We start from the raw sequence: 19,678 nt of genomic DNA, 5'->3' as shown, positions 1-19,678 counted from the left end.
GTAAGTGGGGAAACCGGACGGAGACCTCCGAGTGTCCAGTAAGGGGATATAATGAAGCCACAAGAGCCACAGACACAAATGGACCAGGCAGACTGCAGCACTAAGTGTACTGTGCCACCCAGCACAACTCTGTGCATCTGGGCAAGGGCACCAGCCTGCATGGGGTGTTCACAGCTGGTGACAGCCCACCTGTAGAGCACTGCATGGACATTAGAGCCGAGTGCAGAAATATCAGGAATGGACGAGGAACACCTTCAGGTCCACCCTCGACTCCGCCCCTGCCCTCAATTCTGCCATGGACTCTATCTTAATCGTGGCCCCGCCCTCCCTCAGCTGCATCCCAGGTCTTATGTTATGCCAGCTTAGCCCCAGGTGAGGGCACCACTGCAATGATGAGCCCACAAGCCAGCAGAGGGTCACCAGCAGCGTAATGCTGCTGACAATTTTAGGAGCAAACCAATGCCAGTGGTGCCCACCATCCCGGGCATTTTGTGCTGAATATTTAAACTAAAGTTATTGCCGATGCACCCTCTCAGTCAGAGGAATAAGGCAGGTGGGCGGACAGGCAGGCGGGTGGGCAGTCATCCTTAAGAGCTGGTGAATGAACACAGGGACAAGTGTGACACTTACAAATGGGCTCCTCTGCCACAGGAATGGTGACACGGAAACGCCTGAGCGATTCGGCAGAGGCTGGGATTTAATTTTAAATAAACACACAGAGAAGCCGATGAAGAAAACCAGGTGGGCAAAAATGCACTTGTGTGGTGGGACTGCAATGGTACTACTTAATACTACTTAATAATAATGATAATTAATAATACTGTAATAATAATAATAATTCCTCTTTGCATTTCTATAGCCCTCTTCTCACTACTCAAAGCACTCAGCAATTGCAGGTTAAGGGCCGCCTTGCTCAAGAACCCACCAGAGCAGAGTCCCAATTGGCATTTACGGGATTCGAGCCGGCAGCCTTCCTATTGCCAGTGCAGATCCCTACCCTCTGAGCCGCCACTCCATGGTGGTCTTCACTGAAGCACAGATCCTTATTATGCTGTTTATTGTAGCGCGGAGGTGAATACTTCAGTTTTAATCGAATTAGAAAGAGAATTCAGGTCACGTGACTAATATAGCGCCTTGTTGAAGATCTGAGAGAGAAGACCAAGACTGTACCCTCCAGTGGCACGCACAGTGCCCATCTGCACACAGTGGGCTTCTTAGTGGCTGTCCGTCTGCTGCTCTTTGAGCCCAGCATGGTCACAGATTTCATGGGGAGCTTCCTGACTTGGTGACAGAGTCACAGTGCAGCTACTGCCACGAAAAAAAGACAAACGATAGATAGGAAAGGCGCTATATAATAAATAGATAGATCATAAGTCGAGCCCCCAGTGCCTCTGACCGGTTTGGATGCCAATGTCCTCCTCCTCCACTGGTGCCCTACACTCGGACCCCCAGACACCTCGACTGGACACTGACACCGATCGCTGCCACCGTTTTGTCACCGCATGGAGGCATCAGCGTGTTGGGGTCCCCCTATCCCCCCTATCCCCCCCATATTCACACCCAGGTCAATCGAACCGCCTCAGACCCTCAGCCAGGAGGCGCCGCACGCCCACCTTAGTCACGGAGGACAGTGGGCCGCTCGGCCAGACGCAGCTGCGCTCAGCAGAACATTGAGATGCGATGATGAAGCTGGCAGCGGGCGCAGATTACAGCCTCGCACGATAGGCGTGCAGCACACATGGCCGGCGATGGCAGCGGTCCGAGCGCGTGGCAAACCTTCAGAGAGAGCGATGAGCAGGAACAGGACACAGCTGTTCAGCCGTCAGCCATGCATGCCTGAAAACACAAAACACACAGCCGGCCGCCCGCTGGCCACCTTCCACTGTTCAAAAGATGCCACCTGCCCACCTGCACAGCCCACAGCAGGCAGCAGCACTGCCATGATGACCCGGGCTAATGCCCTCCACTCTCCCCATTGCAAGAGAATCGAATGACACCATCAGCAGACTAAGAGCATGGAGGAGAGGACAGCGAGGACGTCCCACGGTCAGCGCCATCCCAAAGCCTCAGACACCTGTCCAGTACTAAAGACATTCAAAAACTGGCTCCCTTGGGGCCTGCAGGCAGGCCAGGCACTAAAGGAACAAGATCAGGCATGGTTGGGTGGCATGGCATGGCATGGCAGTCACTTGACACAATAGATGGGTACAGCATGAGTCACAAAGGAGCAGAGCTCAACAGGAAGTTCTGCTCTGTCCACCACTGTGGCAAGACAATGCCAGTGCAGGTGTGGCAAGAGAGGGTTTGAGAGTAATGGTGCCAACATGATGCCACACAAGCAGTTTGAAAAGAAAAGCAAACAGTGAATGATGAAGAGACAGAAAAGAGAGAGAGAGGCTGGCAGGATGGGTGTCACATAGCAGAAGAGGGAGCCATAGGAAAGGCTCTATATAACACATAGTACTGTGCCCAGGATGCCATAAGGCGTAGGGGACCCCCGCAGCGCACTTGGCTCAGCAGGCGGTGTGCCCCCTGGTGGTTAAGGTGTCAAGTGCCGGTTTCCAGTTTCAGTCCCCACTGCTGACCTAAACCAGTCACTGTCACCAACTTTAATTCACATTCTAGAAAGGACGGAGGATTTGTAAAGGACCCTGCGGTGAAAGGCGCTATATTAACCCCCAGAAGCCCCATGACAGATGCATTCTGGGTTCATATTATAGATGTCCTGTATGTATCTTGGTATTATGTACACAGGAGGCTTCATTTCGAAGGCGCTATAATAAGGTACCACAGAACACGAACGTCACTCGGCCTGCCTGAACTCATGTGACAGACAGCATGAAAAGGCGCTATATAGAGAGCCAAGATTGATCCCCCTGCCCCCCAAAGTCACAGTCCTACTCCCCCTTTCAAGGCCACACTGTCACACTCCAGTATGCCCCATCCAGGGTGCGATATAACATACGGTCGTGCCTTGGTGTCACAGTGTGCCCAGCCATGGTCACCGACACCTATGGTCAGGATTCATTCACCAGGGGACGCCAGGCTGGCATGCAGTCACTGCCCGCCATATTTGAGGCCGCTGGATGTCCACGTCACTCTTTTATTTATTCAGCTGGTCGATGCCAAATGTCACACCAATGTTAGCAAAGTGACGTCACCTCTGCTGTCCCACACGGAGCCCCCCAGTCCACTGTGTGAGCTGACAGTGAACTGACCGGCCAGCCTCAAGTCACATAAACAGAAAGCAACGAGGTCTGCGCTGCGTTTTGGACGGTGCTGGTCATGCCCAGATGGGCAGTGGTCAGCGCCAGCTCGACTCCCGCGGCTCCAAGTGTCATCAAACAGAGAGGGTAACGGCCTGGGGATGGCGCTATATTAAGCCTGGCGGGCTGTCGAGTGGTCCACACGGCCCTCAGCTCCACGGGGTGCCCTGCTGCAGGCGCTGCGAGCCGCCGCTTTGGCCGACTCCGACATTCCTTGGCGCTGCCGCTCCTCCCACGTCCCTCACACATTCAACAGGGGGGCCCGACTTTGGAAACTATGCGACGGCTCCTAATTGCAAACACGTTTGGCCGCTCATCCTTCCTTCCTGCCGACCCTCGTGGGAACGCGAGAGCTGAAGAGGGGCCTGGCCGAGTGAGGATACGCCAACTGACCTCGGGGGCACTGGCAGGCCAGCCGGCCGGCCCACCTGCTCGCCCCCGCTCATCTGGGACTGCGGATTGCAGCTGGCTTCTTCGTCATTCATCACTTGGGCCCAATCGACCAAAAGTGCAGGAAGACAAGAGGCGGTCAGAGCCTGAAGACCACCAGACAGGTGTGCAGGGGTCCTGCCAGTGCCAGCCTGCTGTCAGTCAGCCTACCAGGCAGGGCACTACTGTATATCAGCATTATTCTTAACTTATTATTTGACCGACACCTTCATCTGAGGTGACATACAACATTTCGGGTGACATTCCTGTTGCTCAGGCAGGTGACGTGACTCGCTCAGGGTCACAGATTTGAACCCACGACCTCCAGAGCCTTAACGGCTATGCCACACTGCCCAACGTTAAAGGGATGTAACCTGAAGGACTGGGACGGGCGCTATATACACCAGGTGGACACAAGTGCAGGGTCACATGCTTATCTAGTGCCAGGCAGGCAGCTACGCTGGATAGGATGCCAGGTGGGCACTGTGGGCTACGGAAATGGCTTTATGATGGGCTCTACAAAGTGCAATGAGGTGTGGCCAGCGTGCTGTGATGGGCGCTATATAAGAAGATTACAAAACGACATGCCATGGGGTGCTACACACAAAATGAGCCAACTACCATGAAAGGCGCTATATAGAATGAACTTCTGTGTGAATGTATTCTTACTAACAAAGCCCTGTGAAAGGCGCTATATAAACTTCTGTGCACATTGTTAGGGGTTATTATAGAGAAACAATGGCAGTGGGCACCATACAAGCAAAACGTAAAGGTCAGGGGGTGTGGCACCAGCAATGGCACTGCATTGGTCACTCACCCCTGACGTGACATTTCTAAACGTTTGTGTTTATTTTTAAAATGGGACTCAGCGGCCGATTGTGAGCTTTAAAAGTCCAGAGTAGCACATCAGCTGGGGGCCACGCCAGTCACGGCCTGAACAACTCCGGTGAATTGACCTCTGAATTGTGACTGGCGCACGCGTGGTCAAAGGCACTATACAGAACAGACTGCCTCCCTCCTTCTTTCCTGAGCCCTCTTCATACAAGGGTGGAGCCATGTGTTTGGGGAGGGGCTTATTTAGTGTCAGTCAGGAGCCGCCCCCATGCCAGACGGCTGCCCTCGCGTCCCATGGTGTGCGTGCTGATGGCTTGGCGTTTCTCCAATGTGTCGTCAGATGTCACTTAAGCTCCATGATGGACACACACCACCGATATCACATTCAAGTCAATTATGACTTCTAACAGTCTGCTCTGAAAGGCACTATATAAAAGTAAATATACCACAGAGTGGCAGAGACTCGTTTCACTCTAATACCCGTCACCACAGAAGACCTGCCATGGCGCTGTGCCCGACTATCACTTCTGTTTGATGTCACCCTCCATTTCCCCCATCTCTACTGTCGAGACCCCTTGAACTTGAGTCCATTGCATAATGTGGCCTGAAGTCCTGTGTGCCCTGTCAAGGAGTGCTCTACCCAGAATGCACCAGTCTGTCACTTGGTGGTTGTCACTCCTCTGAAACCCCCACTCGGCTCCTACCCGTCAGGCTTGTTAAAGGCACTATATAACCTGCCACCCTAGGCGTGCTCTCCCAGTGCTCCCTAACTTGCAGTGTATGAAAGGCGCTATATTGATGTGCCACCTGATCCTTTATCTGTGTTTTCCATACTTGAAATTGGGCTGTATGTCCCCATTGTGCCCATGACAAAGTAAATGACAGCCAGAAATGTGCTTAAAATGAAATGAAATCGTTAAAGATCGATTGGCAAAGCAGGACATGCCAACTGTATGGTGCCAGGGAGTGCCATTTGGCCTCCACCGCTTCTGATGCCAGTGCGTCCTTTATCTTCAGTTGCTGTTGATTGGCAGCAGGTGGTGGCCCTGTCTCAGTACTTATATAGCGCCTTTATAAAGCTCCATAGAAGGCTCCTGGTGCAGACCCTTCACTTCAGTCCACTTGTTCCTGATCTTCAGGACCCATCTGTGTCTTCCTGCATTTTTTGTTTTCTTGCACCCATTAAGCCCACCCTGGTGCCATCTCTCATCTCCATCCCTGAAGGTCACCCATCATGCCATCATGACACGTCACCACTTCACTCCACCATCTTCATTCAAAGCAGCCATCTCCCCTGAATTGAGGGGCTCGGTAAGGCAGGAGCCAACCCGGGGTGGGATGCCACCAGACACACTCACTCACTCACCAACTGGAGAGGGCAACGTGGGCACAGGATGAAGGTGCAAGTTCCACCCAGGACAACAATTTGAACCTGGATCCCTTTGAACTGGAGGACACTGTGACATGAATAGCGCCAGCCACCTGCTTTTCACATGGCAGAATCCACCAAGAGCCAGTAAATGATGTGGAGGCAGCTGCAGCGGGCAGCGCCAGGAAAACAAGCCAAAAGCAAAACGAGTGATTAGTCCAAGACATCAACCAGACCCAACAACATGAAAACCGCTCAGGCTGATTAGCGCCACACCAAATGCCAACTCCTGACTGCACATCCGCTGCCAATGCTGGACTCGCTGAAGACGCAAACAACACAAACATGTAGATGGTATCATCCACGCCTGTGCCCAGGGTGCCACAAGCAGGGCAGCTCACCTCACATGTCATAAGAATAAGAAGGTTACAGCTGAGTGCCCTGTGCCAGGAAACCCCAACCATCTGGGCCATCTCATTTAGCTTTACGTTGGTGCCACCACATGCCATTCTAACTGCCCCCTAGTCACCCCTCTCACCGTCGCGGAGGACTTGCTGGCCGTGGCGCCTGCAGATTCCCTGACTGATTTGCGTTCCGAATGCCAGGTTTGTGCTGATGGAATATCCGTGTCGAGCAGCGCCAACGAGCTCCTCGCGCAGTTTAATTGAGTGAACATGAAGGGCCCGCTGCACGAGGGCAGGGACGCGAGCGGCTGGCACGACTGCAGAGTCTTGTTTAATTAGCGTCAGGCCTGTGATGGAGGAGCGGCGGGCATCACCTCCATCAAAGCAGCCCATAAATGGCTCTCCGAGGGGCCATCCAGAGTATTAATAATAGATGACGATTATCTCCGCGTGTCACATTAGCGCTTAATGGCCAACTCGAGCAGCACACCACCACGGGATGGCTCTGCTTGGCTCTACTTCAGTGCCCTGGCCAGCAAGTCTGAGTGACATGGGGGCAGCAGTGTCATAAGAGCAAGCGGGCGAGAGGGCCACAGCACGAGTGGGTGAAACAGAGGGGCTGGCACAAGTGTGACTATGCGGGGGGTAATCGGCATCACATGGGAGGCTGGGCTGTGGTGACCGGCAGCACGGGAGGCAGTGGGTACTTTCAAGGTGGGCAGAGCCTGCCATGGTCAAGGCTGAGGCCCCAGAGTTAAGAAACAGGCAGGAGGGTGGCACAACGATCTGGGTCTTCATTCAGCCCATCATTAATATGGGGGAGGGGTGGGGGTTCTTTGGACTGGTAGCTTCACCCCCTGCCTTGGCTATGCAGAACAGTGCCCCTGATTTATTAAATGCCCTTTACCGCATAGCTGAGTGCTTGGCACCCCACAACTACTTCATGGAGTTTAATGAAAACGGTGAAACAGGGCACTTTGTTGTCACCCCCTATTGGACAGAGAAGAAATGGAATTGTGTTCACGATGGAATGGCACTATATGAAGCTGTTATAAAGATGGTGAGCTTCTCACGGACCGCCCTGTGCCCTTTGAGAAGGTATGATGGCAGCAGAGGGCTGTAAACTTACATGATTGAGCTATCATTAGATGGACATGCGCACTCTCTGTACCATGCTGATGTTTGTCACTTACATAAACGGGCAGGTGGTGTGAGCCCCCTGGCCCTGGGCAATACAGCTGGCGTGGATTTAAGAACTGACATCTCAAACCCGGTGGGCACAAAGGCTGCACATTTCTGTCAGATTGTCCTTTGTCACCTGTTGCCCCCTTTATCCAGGTGTGTCCTTGTCATTGACACTTATTGTCAGCTTAATATGGAGCCTTCAGGTGCCACAGCAGACAGGGCCGCCATCAACAGAGGGCACTCTAGAAGATGCTTGCTAGTCTCAGTGCCCGCTGTGCCCAGGCTCCTCATGTTCTAGTTTCAGGTCTCCTGCTTGGCACCAGCAAATTCCATTCATTTGCCCACATCACTAGGATTTGCCTCCATTCTGTGGGTGTAACTTTGATTGGTCAGACATGACTTAAGCCACATTGTCACATTAACTTGGGATTTTATTCCCAAATTTCTGGATCTGAAATGACAAAGTGTCACAAAAACTAGTAAGACAAGGAGGGCTTGTAGGACATCTCAGTGAGCAAATGTGCCAATCTGTACAGTATATAGCGCCTTTCACAAGATAAAAAACAGCAGCCTTAAGGGCACAACCTGCCAAGAACAGCCTGGCACTTCATTAACATGTCTGCTGATCCATCCGCATTCATCAATAAAGCACTGGAGCCGATGGGTGGCCTCATATGAGTCACATGGATAAGCCCAGTGGGCACACAGGTGGGGCACAGCAGCACACAGAGGGTGGAGACTTTGGGAACAACATGAATAACTGAACGGGCACAGATTGGGGCAGATCAGCTGGTCAATATGTCAATGAATGAACCAACCAATCAAATGATCAGACAGTCCGTCAATGAACCAATCAGTGAGCTTCCTCACCGCATTGTAATCCTTTGTGAAAGGCACTATATAAACACACGTCATTCACAGGCACAGCCCAGACTGACAAGTCCTGACAGGCCGGCCAGGGCCTCAGCGGCGCTCGAAGTCGTGCGGAGCAGACGTGTGGCAGCACGTCGCATGGCGAAGCCCCCCGGAGCTCCCTGTGCAGCCCTGAACAGGTCGCTGAATCTAAACAAGAAGTCAAAGGCGCTATATAAAGTAGAGACTTCGCATTTCTTGGCTCTCCCTGTGCCTCTCCCTGGTCCGCCCTTCCCAAGACCAACTAGCATTTGCCGTCCTTTTTTTTTTTTTTTTTTTTAAACTCCATCCATCACCGTCACTTTGGGATCAAACGAGCAGCTGGTGTGGGGAAGATGGGACCCCCCGGCAGGAAGTGGGGGCACCAGCTACAGCCAGCAGGGCTCTCATGAAGCACCACGTGTGCTCTCATGGCCCAGTCGCTCATAGCCCCCCAATCCATGTTGCGCTCCTGGACTTGTGCAGGCAGGCCGGACCCTCGTCATGTCCCCGAGTTGACCCCTGCACCCACACCTGGCAGCCCTCACGTGTTTTGGTCTGTTTACCCGCAGGCGTGTGGAATGTGTCCACCTCCATCTTACAGCTGACCCTCCATGTGGGTTGGGGGCACTGCAGTGTGGAAAGGCGCAATATGCAAAGAACTGGGCCAGACTTCAAGTGCCCACTCCAGTGTGCACTTAGCACAGCACATGTGCCACCACCGTCCATACAGCAAACGAATAAAAGGGTACCTGCCTGGCATCTTATTTTTGTAGAAACTCACCCTTGGGATCTGCTCTGGTGCCAGGGTGGAGCCATGCAGCTGCCAAGTGAGTGGGGGTTGAGGGGGTCCCATAGGGTGAAAGAGGTTGCGAGACCCTCACCGTAGGACACACCTGAGGTCTGCTGGCTTCACTCCCTTCATTTGTTTGTAAATTCTGAGGACCCCCACAAAGGGGCGCTGCTCTAATCACTGCACCCCCACACCGTGGCGCTTGTTTTGCACTTTCTTCCTTTAAACCAAACACTGTCCTCAAATGGCCTGTGGGTGGCACCTGATCTTCAGAGTCACCACAAACAAGGACACTGCACATATGGGTGGGGCTAGTAAATGGGTGGGGCCAGGGTATGCATATGTATGTAAATGTGGGAGACTCCACTGTGAGCCATCTGTGTGAGCAGAGAGCTCTGAACCCAAAATGTGCCCCCAGCTATGGGCACTGAGCCACTGCACAATCCTGTGGGCTGGTTCAGGTGACGTGTCATCGTCCTGGCAGACCCCTTGTAATTGGATTAAACAAGTTCAGGAGGGGTCCATACAGCTTACACCCGGGTTCAATCCTTGGATGAGACATTCTGGACTTAAAGGACACCGAGATATTCCAGCTGCTGGTCACCGTCACTCTGTCACCCTGGTCAATGGCCTCCAAGTGTGGACAGGCCACACAGACAAGGCTTTATTTGGAGAAGGGGGGGGTGGTCTCCTTACATCTGGTGGTGGACACCCACCTGATATGGTCAGCGTCACCCTGAAGGCCCTCGTGACATCCTTAGGACAGGCCAACCATTTATCTTGGGTTGCTAATTTGGTTTTCAGAATATTCAAAAAGCTGGCAATGCAAGGCGCTATATGACATTGAAAGGTGCTTTATATTGATGATCTGAATGATGCCCAAGTTAGGGGCACTGCCACACTCCACTGCTGCTGTATGTGTGCCTAGTGATGGCAGAGGTTATCTTCTGTGAAAAGGCTGCTGCTGGCACGGCGCCCACAAGTACTAAGCAGGCTTGATGTGAAAGGCACTACCACATAAAAGCTCCAAGTGGGCACTCATGCCAACCTCAAATGTCTAAATCTACACCATACCCAGCTTCAGGTCATGTTTGTACCCACCAGCCTTCAAGGGGGACATTGTTGAGTTCTCCTCATCTCCCCTGGCGTCCCCTGTCATCGGCTCCCATTAGGCCATCATCTCGCTGTCCTTGTGTAAGCCAAGCCCACCTCTGCTTCGGTTGCCCACTGACAGATTACTTGCTAGCAGGTGGCTGGCCGGTGATGCCATGTGCTGTCACCTGAGGAGGTCACAGAGCCTCCTTTATGTTTATGGAGGACATGCCATGCCAAGTTGTGTCAAACATTTTAGTGATACCCAGTGTAGTGCCTTCTCCTAGTGCTGTGAATACAATGTGATGGTGACAGCTGGCCTGACATGGGGACTGGGTGCTGTTGACGCCCAGAGTGGCACTCAAATCTAAAGTCGTGCCCACCACACCCCCCCGATTCCCTTTGTTATGTTAGTTGTGCTGGCTGTGAAAGGCGCTATATCTTGCTCATTATATAGAAGGGGTGGCGCTTCTTACTGGCAGACACGGGGATCACCACACCTGAATGGCCCTTTATTAGGAAAGCTGCCCTGAGACTTTGGGCCACGCGAGTGAGGGTCTCAGGTGCCCCGGGTGGTGGGCAGCTGCGAGGGCAGTGGGGTGAACTGTGGCTCTTTGGTTGGGGCCTGCCCACCCCCAGGTGCCCCACCCATTAGGGGAGGTCCGATCTGCTGACTCGGAGACGTTCACATGTGAATGGCAGGCTGGTCCCCACAGCACTGGCACATGTGTGTCATCTCTGTGGCGCCCCCTGCAGGACGTTTTATCTGCCCGCAGAGCGAGAGAGACCAGGAAGAAGACAGACGGACAGATGGGGGCAGCAAACACCTGCAAGCGGCCGCCTCCTGCATTTTTGACGGGTGCCTTTAAATTCGACAGGCGCCTGCGACTGCTGCCAGGCCCATCTGTTACGGTGGGCTGTTTAATCAGACCGAGCCACACGCGCCTCCCCGCCGATCACTTCCAGCTCACTTGTTTCTCACACTCAGCTACAGTCCCAGTGGACCACCGGGGCATCACCTGGACAATGGCGAGTGAGCCTGGCATCGGTCAATGGACACATGACCATCTGTACTGGAGTCCTGGGGGTCCGGTAGACCAAGGGGTGCAGCCGCTATGTAGGTAAGGCACACCTGGAATAACAACAAAGAGAGTAAAAAATGAGGAGCCGCTTAATTCATGTGGGAACGATGGAGAACGTGCTCTTCATATAGCGCCTTTTATCACAACACACACTACAGGGACAGCTCTGCCAGCCATAACAGGGGGCATCTTGGTAGCTGGCTGGGTGTAAACGGTGACCGAGTTTGTTGATGTCCACCTTCCAGTTCAGCCACTTGTCCCTATGCCGAGGACACAGAGAACATTCTGGAAGTAAAGCTGAACAGCCCTCTATATAGCGCCTTTCACCACAACATGCACTATGCGTGACACTTTACCAGGCATGCAGGGGCACCCTGGGAGTTTGCCAGGGGTAAGGAGGGCCTGGGTATGCAGCTGCAGCCCAACACAGAGAACATTCTGGAAGTGCGGCTGAACGGCCCTCTATATAGCGCCTTTTGTCTCAATGTGTGCCCAGCTGGATGTGACCCTATGGCACTGACACAGAGAACATTCCGGAGTTAGCAGCCCTGCATATAGCGCCTTTCACCTCTACACACACACACCACTCGTGTGCCTCTGCCAGGCACTGAGGGTCACTTAGGGTGACGTTACACCTAAAGGCCCCGCCCCTCCAGTCTGACACACAGAATATTCCAGAAGTGTGGCTCAATGGCCTGTCCTTTTACCACCATGGAGGAGGTGATGGCAGCCACACGCCAACCCCACACCCACCATCCGGACCCTGAGCGACTTGACCCGACGACTACAAGTGGCGCGCTGAGCTCACGAGACCACCTGAGAGACACAGACATCAGGGTCCGCGGCCACACCGGTGGCAGGAAAAGTGCAGAATGCGCCTTTTGCACGGCAGGCAGATTTATGAGGAGCCTCCCGATCAGAGGGCGACCAAGGATCCAAACAATGACACAACAGGGCAGTCGAGGGGGTCTTTACAGTGAGAGTGAAGACCCTGGGCAAGTCTTCAATTAAGGAAGGTTTCACCGCTTGAAACAACTAAACCAGATGCCCATCAAAGGCACTCCAGGGCAACAAACAAGGTGATGCCCACCTTTGATGGCACAGCTTTATTCTGTCCAGCGCCCTCCTCACTAATCACACACTTTCAAAGAGATGCCAATCATCGCCTGTTCATCACAAGCCCTCGTTTGTTTATTGCACTTTAATGCCACATATAGCGCCTTTCTGCAGAACACCACCTCTCAACCAGTCATGTCTGTCTTATGCATGCAGGAAGCTTTCAAGATGGCATCATGTGGGGCACCAGAAACACCAGTATAGTGGCAGCCTTAGCTGAGAAGTGAACCAGGGTCCAAGTGTGGCAAAATGGCAACACTGCCATGCCACGGTGCCACTCCCTCAATCGATGCTTTATAAATAAGCGGGCGCCACTCAAGACACAAAGCCCAACACGGGTTTGAGGCTGCGATGACAAATGAGCGCTTTGGTGTGGCACAGCACCGAGGATGTATTCTCCAGTGCCCTGACCAAGCTGGCACACACTGGGTGTTTGTGGTCACCTTGCTCAGACCCTTCTCAGCCTGTGATCCCCCCTGTGGCTGCCCATGTCAAAGCGCTTGGCACGTAACCTCAGGCTGGCTGAACAGTCGAGCACAGAGACCCCCACTGTGAAACTGAGCCGGGAATGGGGTGTCCTGCGAGGGGCGCTATATACTGCCACAGGTTAATCACAAAGGCAGATTTCATCAGTGACTTCAAACACATTTCCGGTGCCAGGGCTGGGTGTCACAAGGCGAGGTTGCCCTGTCCAGCCCATGCCTGGCATCAGAGAGCTCAGAGTCCTAGGACCGCCTCTCCTTTTCAACTCCATAGCTCATATAGCGCCTTTCACCTGCCTCTGCTTAATGACCAGAGCTTCTCCGACGAGGACAAACACCTCAGCAAGACTACAAGCAAATTGTGACAAAGCCAGGGGACAGCGGGAGGACCCTTGGGGTGCTGTCTATGAGCCCCCCCAGGAAGTCATATGACCTTGAACCCAGCAAGCACACAGAATATCACTCGGTCAATTCAATGTGGCACTATATCATGACAGAGGGTCACCTCCTGCCGCAGACACTCCGAGTGTCACCAAACGGGCCTCTCAGTGCACTTTGGACATTCTGAAACACTGCAGCCAAATGGTGGAGGCGCGTGGAGGGGTGAAAGGTGCCCTACAGAAAATGCCAAGCAGACTGCCACCGCACACGTCCCCGTTTTCTGTTTGACACACAGAGTTGTCTGCATAAGGCAATGTGAAAGGCGCTATATAATGTCACTAGGGTCCCGTCTGCTCAACCCCCCCGTCACCTTTAACAAGGACTACTACTCGCATTGTGGATGGGCAGCTGGACACTGACTTTAAGTGGCACCTGCCAAGTCTGCCCCTCTTCTGCTACAACAGCAAGACAAAATGGCCCAGTCAATGGGGGCCTTCCCAAGTGGTGGGGGGAGGGGCGCAAGGTGAATTTACGAGGACCCCCTTGCATGGCGCCCCGCCGAGCTCGGCAGCTTTGACTTTGTGTTTTCCTTTCATCCGATGCCAGGAATTCCAAGGACTCTGAAGCGCTCGAGTCGACTCGCATCCGAATTCCCAGGAGGTGACAACCCAAGGGGCAAATGGGGGTCATCGGCCACACAAGCTGACGGCCAGCCTCACTCTTCCAGGTGGTCTGCAGCACATCCTGCTCAGCCCACCAGTGCCCAGCTTGGGTTTTAAGTGACCTTTGTGACGGATGGTGACCCACCTCTTACCTTGACACGGACCACCGTCACAGTTTAAGGACCACCCTGTGGGGTGAGCAAGGTGCCATTTTTTATGTTTGTTGTATATAGCGCCCTTCGCCAGTCCCTAAGAATCTGTTTGACCCGCTTAGTCGGTAACACGCTCTGTCACAATGTGCCCTATGACCGGATGGGCAGACAGGGCACTATATAACAGCTGACACATTCGTCTCGAGTCAAGCTTGATGCCTTCGTCTCGAGTCAAGCTTGATGCCAGCACAGACATCACAAATTCACCAAGTGCCAACAGACCCTCGTCAATCATTTCTGGCTTCTCTTTGGTCGTCGGGACATTTTTGTTACTCGCTTCCAGATTTCCTCATCAGAATGCCCACCAGAGGGGCACCTCATCGAGCGGCTAATTGTTGGATCAGCAGCCCTCTGTGCGGCACCAATGGCACAAAGTGAAGGAAATGAAAAGGAAAGGAAAGGGGTTGGGCAGAGAGGTGCCACGGCTAAGTAGGCCACGCTGGCGCTCCCGTGCTGCAGTAGCCCACTTTCTGCTTAGCGAGGGCTGCTCGGGAGGCCGCGCCATTTGTCTGCCTCGTTAGCCTTCCTCGTCTAAGCACAGCCACCCTGAATGAGGCACCGGCAGCCTGAGGAGCAGGCAGGGTGCCAGTCTGCCTTAGAGAATGCTTGGCCACGCGCCCGCATTCACCCACTTAGAGATACCACTTAACCAAACGTGCTCATCTCTGGGATGTGGGAGGAAACCCACAGAGACGAAAGGAGGCCGTGCCAACTTCACATGGACTGGCCTGGCAATTAAGGGCCCATCTGTGTGGCACGCAGCCGACTGCGCCTTTAAGGAGGCATGCGGGCACAGTCTGAGAACTAACACTACGGCACGGTTCTATACCACCTTTAATGTGGTTGGCATGGCAGTTTCCAAAAAGGCAGAGAGATGTTATATAGCGCCTTTCACGTGCGCTCTCTTTCTTAAGTGCAAATCGACTTCCCCTTTTGTTGGATCGCCTCTCATACTCGTGATGGCCCTCTCATCTTGGCCCTGTGTTGGCTTTGCCACTCTGTGATGGCGGTCCCGTGTTGGCTCATATCGGCCCCGTGTTGGCTTTGCCACTCTGTGATGGCGACTCTCATATCGGCCCCGTGTTGGCTTTGCCACTCTGTGATGGCGCGCCTCTCATATCGGCCCCTCTGTGTTATATCGGCTTTGGCCCACACTTTGGCTTTGCCACTCTGTGTTGGCGCCTTTCACCTCTCGCTATGTCCTTGTTACACACAGAGCTGTGGGTCCTGCTTTATACCTCTCGCTATGCCTTTCACACAGAGCTGTGGGTCCTGCTCTCCGATATTCATATCTGTGCCCATCTCTCTCTTCTATCTGCCTTACCTGGTATAAAGCGCCTTTCCTGCCTACCTGCATGTCTTCCTTTCGTCGTGAGCCCCTGGCACTGCGAGTCACTCACATATCTGGCCGGTGGGCACAGAGCTCATTGTTTTGTGTTCGACGTGTCCCTGAGAAGTGACAAGTCATGAACTCTATGCGTCGGGCCACTCGCCGTGCCAGCGGTAAAGACTGAACTGTTGATCCCGAGACATTCTTATTGATAGCGCCTTTCCTGCTAAGACTGTGATGGCTCCAGTGAGTCGGGCAGCAGCCATAACGGGACCCCCAACAGGCTCTGTGGTCCTATGGACCAGAGCTGAAGATCTCACATACTAGGGGGCGCCAGCGCTCTACTGCAAACCAGCACCTGTCCGGCCATACTGGGACCAGTACAGACAATCCAGTATGGAAGGGAGGGCATGACCGGTGTGGCATTTGAACCCGGGTCCTCGGTACGGCGTTCAGGGGTCTTTTTCAGAGGTGCATCTTTCTGGATGTGCTTCTTCATAGTTGGATGACAATGGACGAGTGGGGGGCCCTTGGCATTGTCGCACGAAGCCCCTCGTAAAGCCGCTGACATTTTGCCACTTCGTAGATTTTACAAAAAGACATTCAGAAAAAAACAAAGCAGGACCCGACAAGAAGAACGGAGGAGGAGGAGGAGGAAGAAGAAGAAGACGACGACAAAGGGCTAATTAAACGAGAAGAGGCGGGGGCATCGAGGCCAGAGCTGGGGGTCCCCGCCTGATTGGGCTCACCGTATTGCGCGCCCTCGGAGTCTCGCTTAAGTGGGGTCCCCAGTGGACTCCCGGTTTGTCCCCCTAAGAGCCGCTCGTACAGAATGTGTGTCACTCGCTCGCCATGTGATCGTCCCCCCTGGGATTCCCGATTACCGGCGTGCAAGTTGTCCCCCGGCCGCTGCAGTGCCAACATCACCCCCCGATGCCCACTTGCCATTCTTTAAACCGTGCCAAAGTAACCCAAGTTGGCGGAGCGCGAGCCCCCCTAGTTGGGACGATGGCCAGCACACAAATCCCGGGGAGACTTCCTCGCCAGTTCGACCAGTTGAGTGAGAGCCCAAGAGGCTGGCGCAGCTGTCATGCCTGCCCGCCCGCCCGCCGTCCCTCCTTCACCTACTGGCACCGATCAGGCTGCGCACTCGCAGGAGCAGAAAGACCACCGTGTCGAAGGAATGAGCAGGAAGACGAGAAGAGTAAACGCCGCGCCGCGCCGCCCCGACTGCCGCAACAATGAATGCATTAAAGTGGGAGAAATGGGGGCACTGAAGAGGAAAGGGGGGGGGGCGAAGACAAGCCCGTCTGTGGGGTCGTCAGACCTGAAAAAGCCAAGCAAAGAGCTCCGCGTCCAACTTGAATACCTCGGCGAGACAATGAGGGGCACTCACCGTGTGTCTGCAGCGCCGCCGCCGCCGTGCCGGGGGCTTCTTGGAGGAAAAAGCCGAAAGAATGCAAAAGTAACCAAACTCGGACGGGCTCCGCTTTCTTCGCTGCCATCGTAGTGCCCACTGGCTTACACCGGCGACCTCAAACTCCGAGGGCCTCCACTTGTAAATAATCCCATAAATGACAAATAGCAAAAAAAAAAAATAAAAGTGCCGTTCGTAATCCGGGACAGTCGCTCGATCGGGAGCCCCGCGGCTGAGGATTCCTTCCTTCCTTCCTTCCTCCTCCTCCTCCCTCCTCCTGTCGCTCCGTTTACTTCGTGCAGTTGACTTCAGAAAGAAGAAGAAGAAGAAGAAAACAACACCAGCCAGTCGGCCAGCCTCCCCACCGCCACCTTGAAAATCAATCCCACCTCAAGTAGCCCAGTCGGAGTCGGGGGACTGTCCGGTTGCTGCGCTCATTTCCCTTCACCGGCCGGGACAGAACGAGTCGTCCCCCTCCAACCTCACGGCACGGCGCCCGCTCCTCTCGCCTAGGACGCGCACGGCTGCGGGAGGACACTTTGTCGGATCGCCGCGCAGCTCCCACTGCCCATCCTCGCCCCTCCGCTCACTTCCAACTCCGAACACAATGTGCCTACGACCGGAAGTATTCTGTCCAATGGGGAGGCGGGGGAGCATCCAGGGCTCAGGCGCACCGCGCTCATTGGACAGGCGGCTTCCAGGTACACGCGCAATCACGCGCCTCGGCTCGCTGCCGCTCCGGCGCCTTCACGATCAATCAGCGCTCGCCGACCGGCTCCGGAGGGTCAGGGGAGCCTGAGAGTGGCGCACGGGCGCGGAGGTGGCCCCGGGCGACGGCTTGTTTCCACCACCTGGCCCCCTTCCTTGTTTAAACACGGGAACGGCAGGCGCGCGTTTCGCTAGAGATTTGGCCTCTGCTTTGCTTTTCCGACCATCCTACGATAAAAAACGGGGGCACGCGGTGTGTGGAGGGAGGACGGCCCCGATTTGTCGTCAGCTTACTTTAAGAAGGGGAGCCCACCTGGAATGGCGCCCTGACACCCGTGGTCGGACATGAGATGTGCGCACAAAGGGAGGAGGTGGTCGTGCTGCCCACCGTGCCATGATGAGGCTGAGCCAATCTGAAAAGTGCCACAGACGAGACCCTCGTTAATAACGCTGGCATTCTCGGCCACGTGGACACGCGGAGAAGATGGTGACCCCTACGGAGAAGAGCGTCTCCGGATTGTTGGCAGGTAAACGCGACATTTTGACAATCACAATCAGCCCTGGGACTCTCCCTGTGACGGACCCCGCGGGCCGCCCCTCCCTGTCTCGAGAACCCGAAAGCTCTCACGGTATGTCCGGGCGAAGTGGCCGAGCGCCCCAAGAAGTCGGTAGACTGTTGAGAGACGCAGTCGGATAAGGACACGCGCTACGTGTATTGATTGATCGATCGATCGATCGATTGATTGGGTCAGCATTAAAACAGACAAAGCGCAATCGTCTTGGACTTGAATGTCGCGATGTTCACCGGGCGCTCCAATGACCAGACGCCCCCTTTTCTGGCTCTCGTCCCGTTTCATATTTTTTATTTCACCGCTCCACAACAAGCCGGGTGGGGGTTGGGGGTCCCCCCCAAAGCTGGACAAGGTATTGATAAGTGGAGTCCCGATTTGGAACTCTGAACAGGTGGGCAGTGGGCCGTTGGCACCGCACATTGAAGATTTGCGCAGAGGTGGCAGGTGCCAGGACTGGGGGCTCGGTGGACCCGCATGTCCAAACTAACGTGGTCGCGCCGCGCACCAGAGTCCCCAAACCGGGCCTGTCAATCTCGACGTGAACCCGCGTGGCCCGTAAATGTGCAGGAAGCGGAAATTCAGGCCGACACAGCGCCCTCTTCTGGTGCGGGACGCACTGGACGCGTCGCGGACATTTTGAAGGTGCGGCAGACAATGAGGGGCTTTTCTGCGTGGCTGCCCAGGCCTGCGCATGTGACGTCAGGCGGTCGCTTTTTGTTTTGTTCCTTTTCTTCTTCTTCTTCTTCTTCTTCTTCTTCAGGAGACGGTGGGCCGGCCGCCTTTGCTCGCTGCCCCGATTCACAGAGTGTGTCGATGAGGCCCCTGGCCGGACACTGGCCAACTCTTCAGTGAAATATGAGAGAGAAATTTCTGGAAAAGTAAAGAGGTGGTGGGACGGGGGGGTGTTGGGACGGGGGTTAGGGGGAGTAGCTCAGCAAAGTCAAAAGCCGTCGAAAAGATAAAACCTGAAAAACATTTGGGAAGAATGAAAAGAATGGCATGGGGGCAGCCAGGGCCGCGACACTGAAGGCCATCAAATGCACGGTTGGGTGGGCATCTGTTGAAATCCAGCGACTTCTGCCAGCCTCTCCTGAGACGTGTGGCATGGAGGTTAAGGCAGTGGGTTCAAATGTCACTTCTGGCACTGTGGGACCCTCAGCCTGTCACTTCGCCTGCCCTCTGGGTAACGGCGTCGACCACACAAGTGAAGGCAAATGGCCTGGCATGATGGTGTGAAAGGCGCTATACCCTAACCCTAACCCAGTGCTGACTGTAACTCCTGTGAGAGTCGTTTTGTCACTTAACAGGACAAAAGATGGAGATGTGCTGGCTCTCTTTGGTGCCACTATGCCCAGATTTGCATTGCCATGGAAACAATCTAAACACTCCGCTGGCCAAGGATGCGTTTTATGGCACATGTGCTGTAAGAAAAGGGCAGGGCTTGAAGAAAGGG

The 19,678-nt window shown here is 54.3% G+C and overlaps 1 protein-coding gene across 1 annotated transcript in view; it reads right to left on the bottom strand.

The window, feature by feature from the left end:
* The window catches only part of plxdc2 (plexin domain containing 2), a 60,832-nt gene extending 43,279 nt beyond the window's left edge, over positions 1-17,553 (bottom strand). The window contains exon 1 of the mRNA XM_039754225.1: positions 16,925-17,553. Within this exon, the coding sequence (XP_039610159.1) occupies positions 16,925-17,033 (109 nt within the window). The 5' untranslated portion in view covers positions 17,034-17,553. The remainder of the gene's footprint in view (positions 1-16,924) is intronic.
* Between the last annotated feature and the right edge of the window lie 2,125 nt (positions 17,554-19,678).

This window comes from Polypterus senegalus, chromosome 5 (assembly GCF_016835505.1).
Source record: "Polypterus senegalus isolate Bchr_013 chromosome 5, ASM1683550v1, whole genome shotgun sequence".
NCBI classification, from domain to species: Eukaryota; Metazoa; Chordata; class Cladistia; order Polypteriformes; family Polypteridae; genus Polypterus; species Polypterus senegalus.
This window is presented reverse-complemented; position numbering and strand designations above follow the sequence as displayed.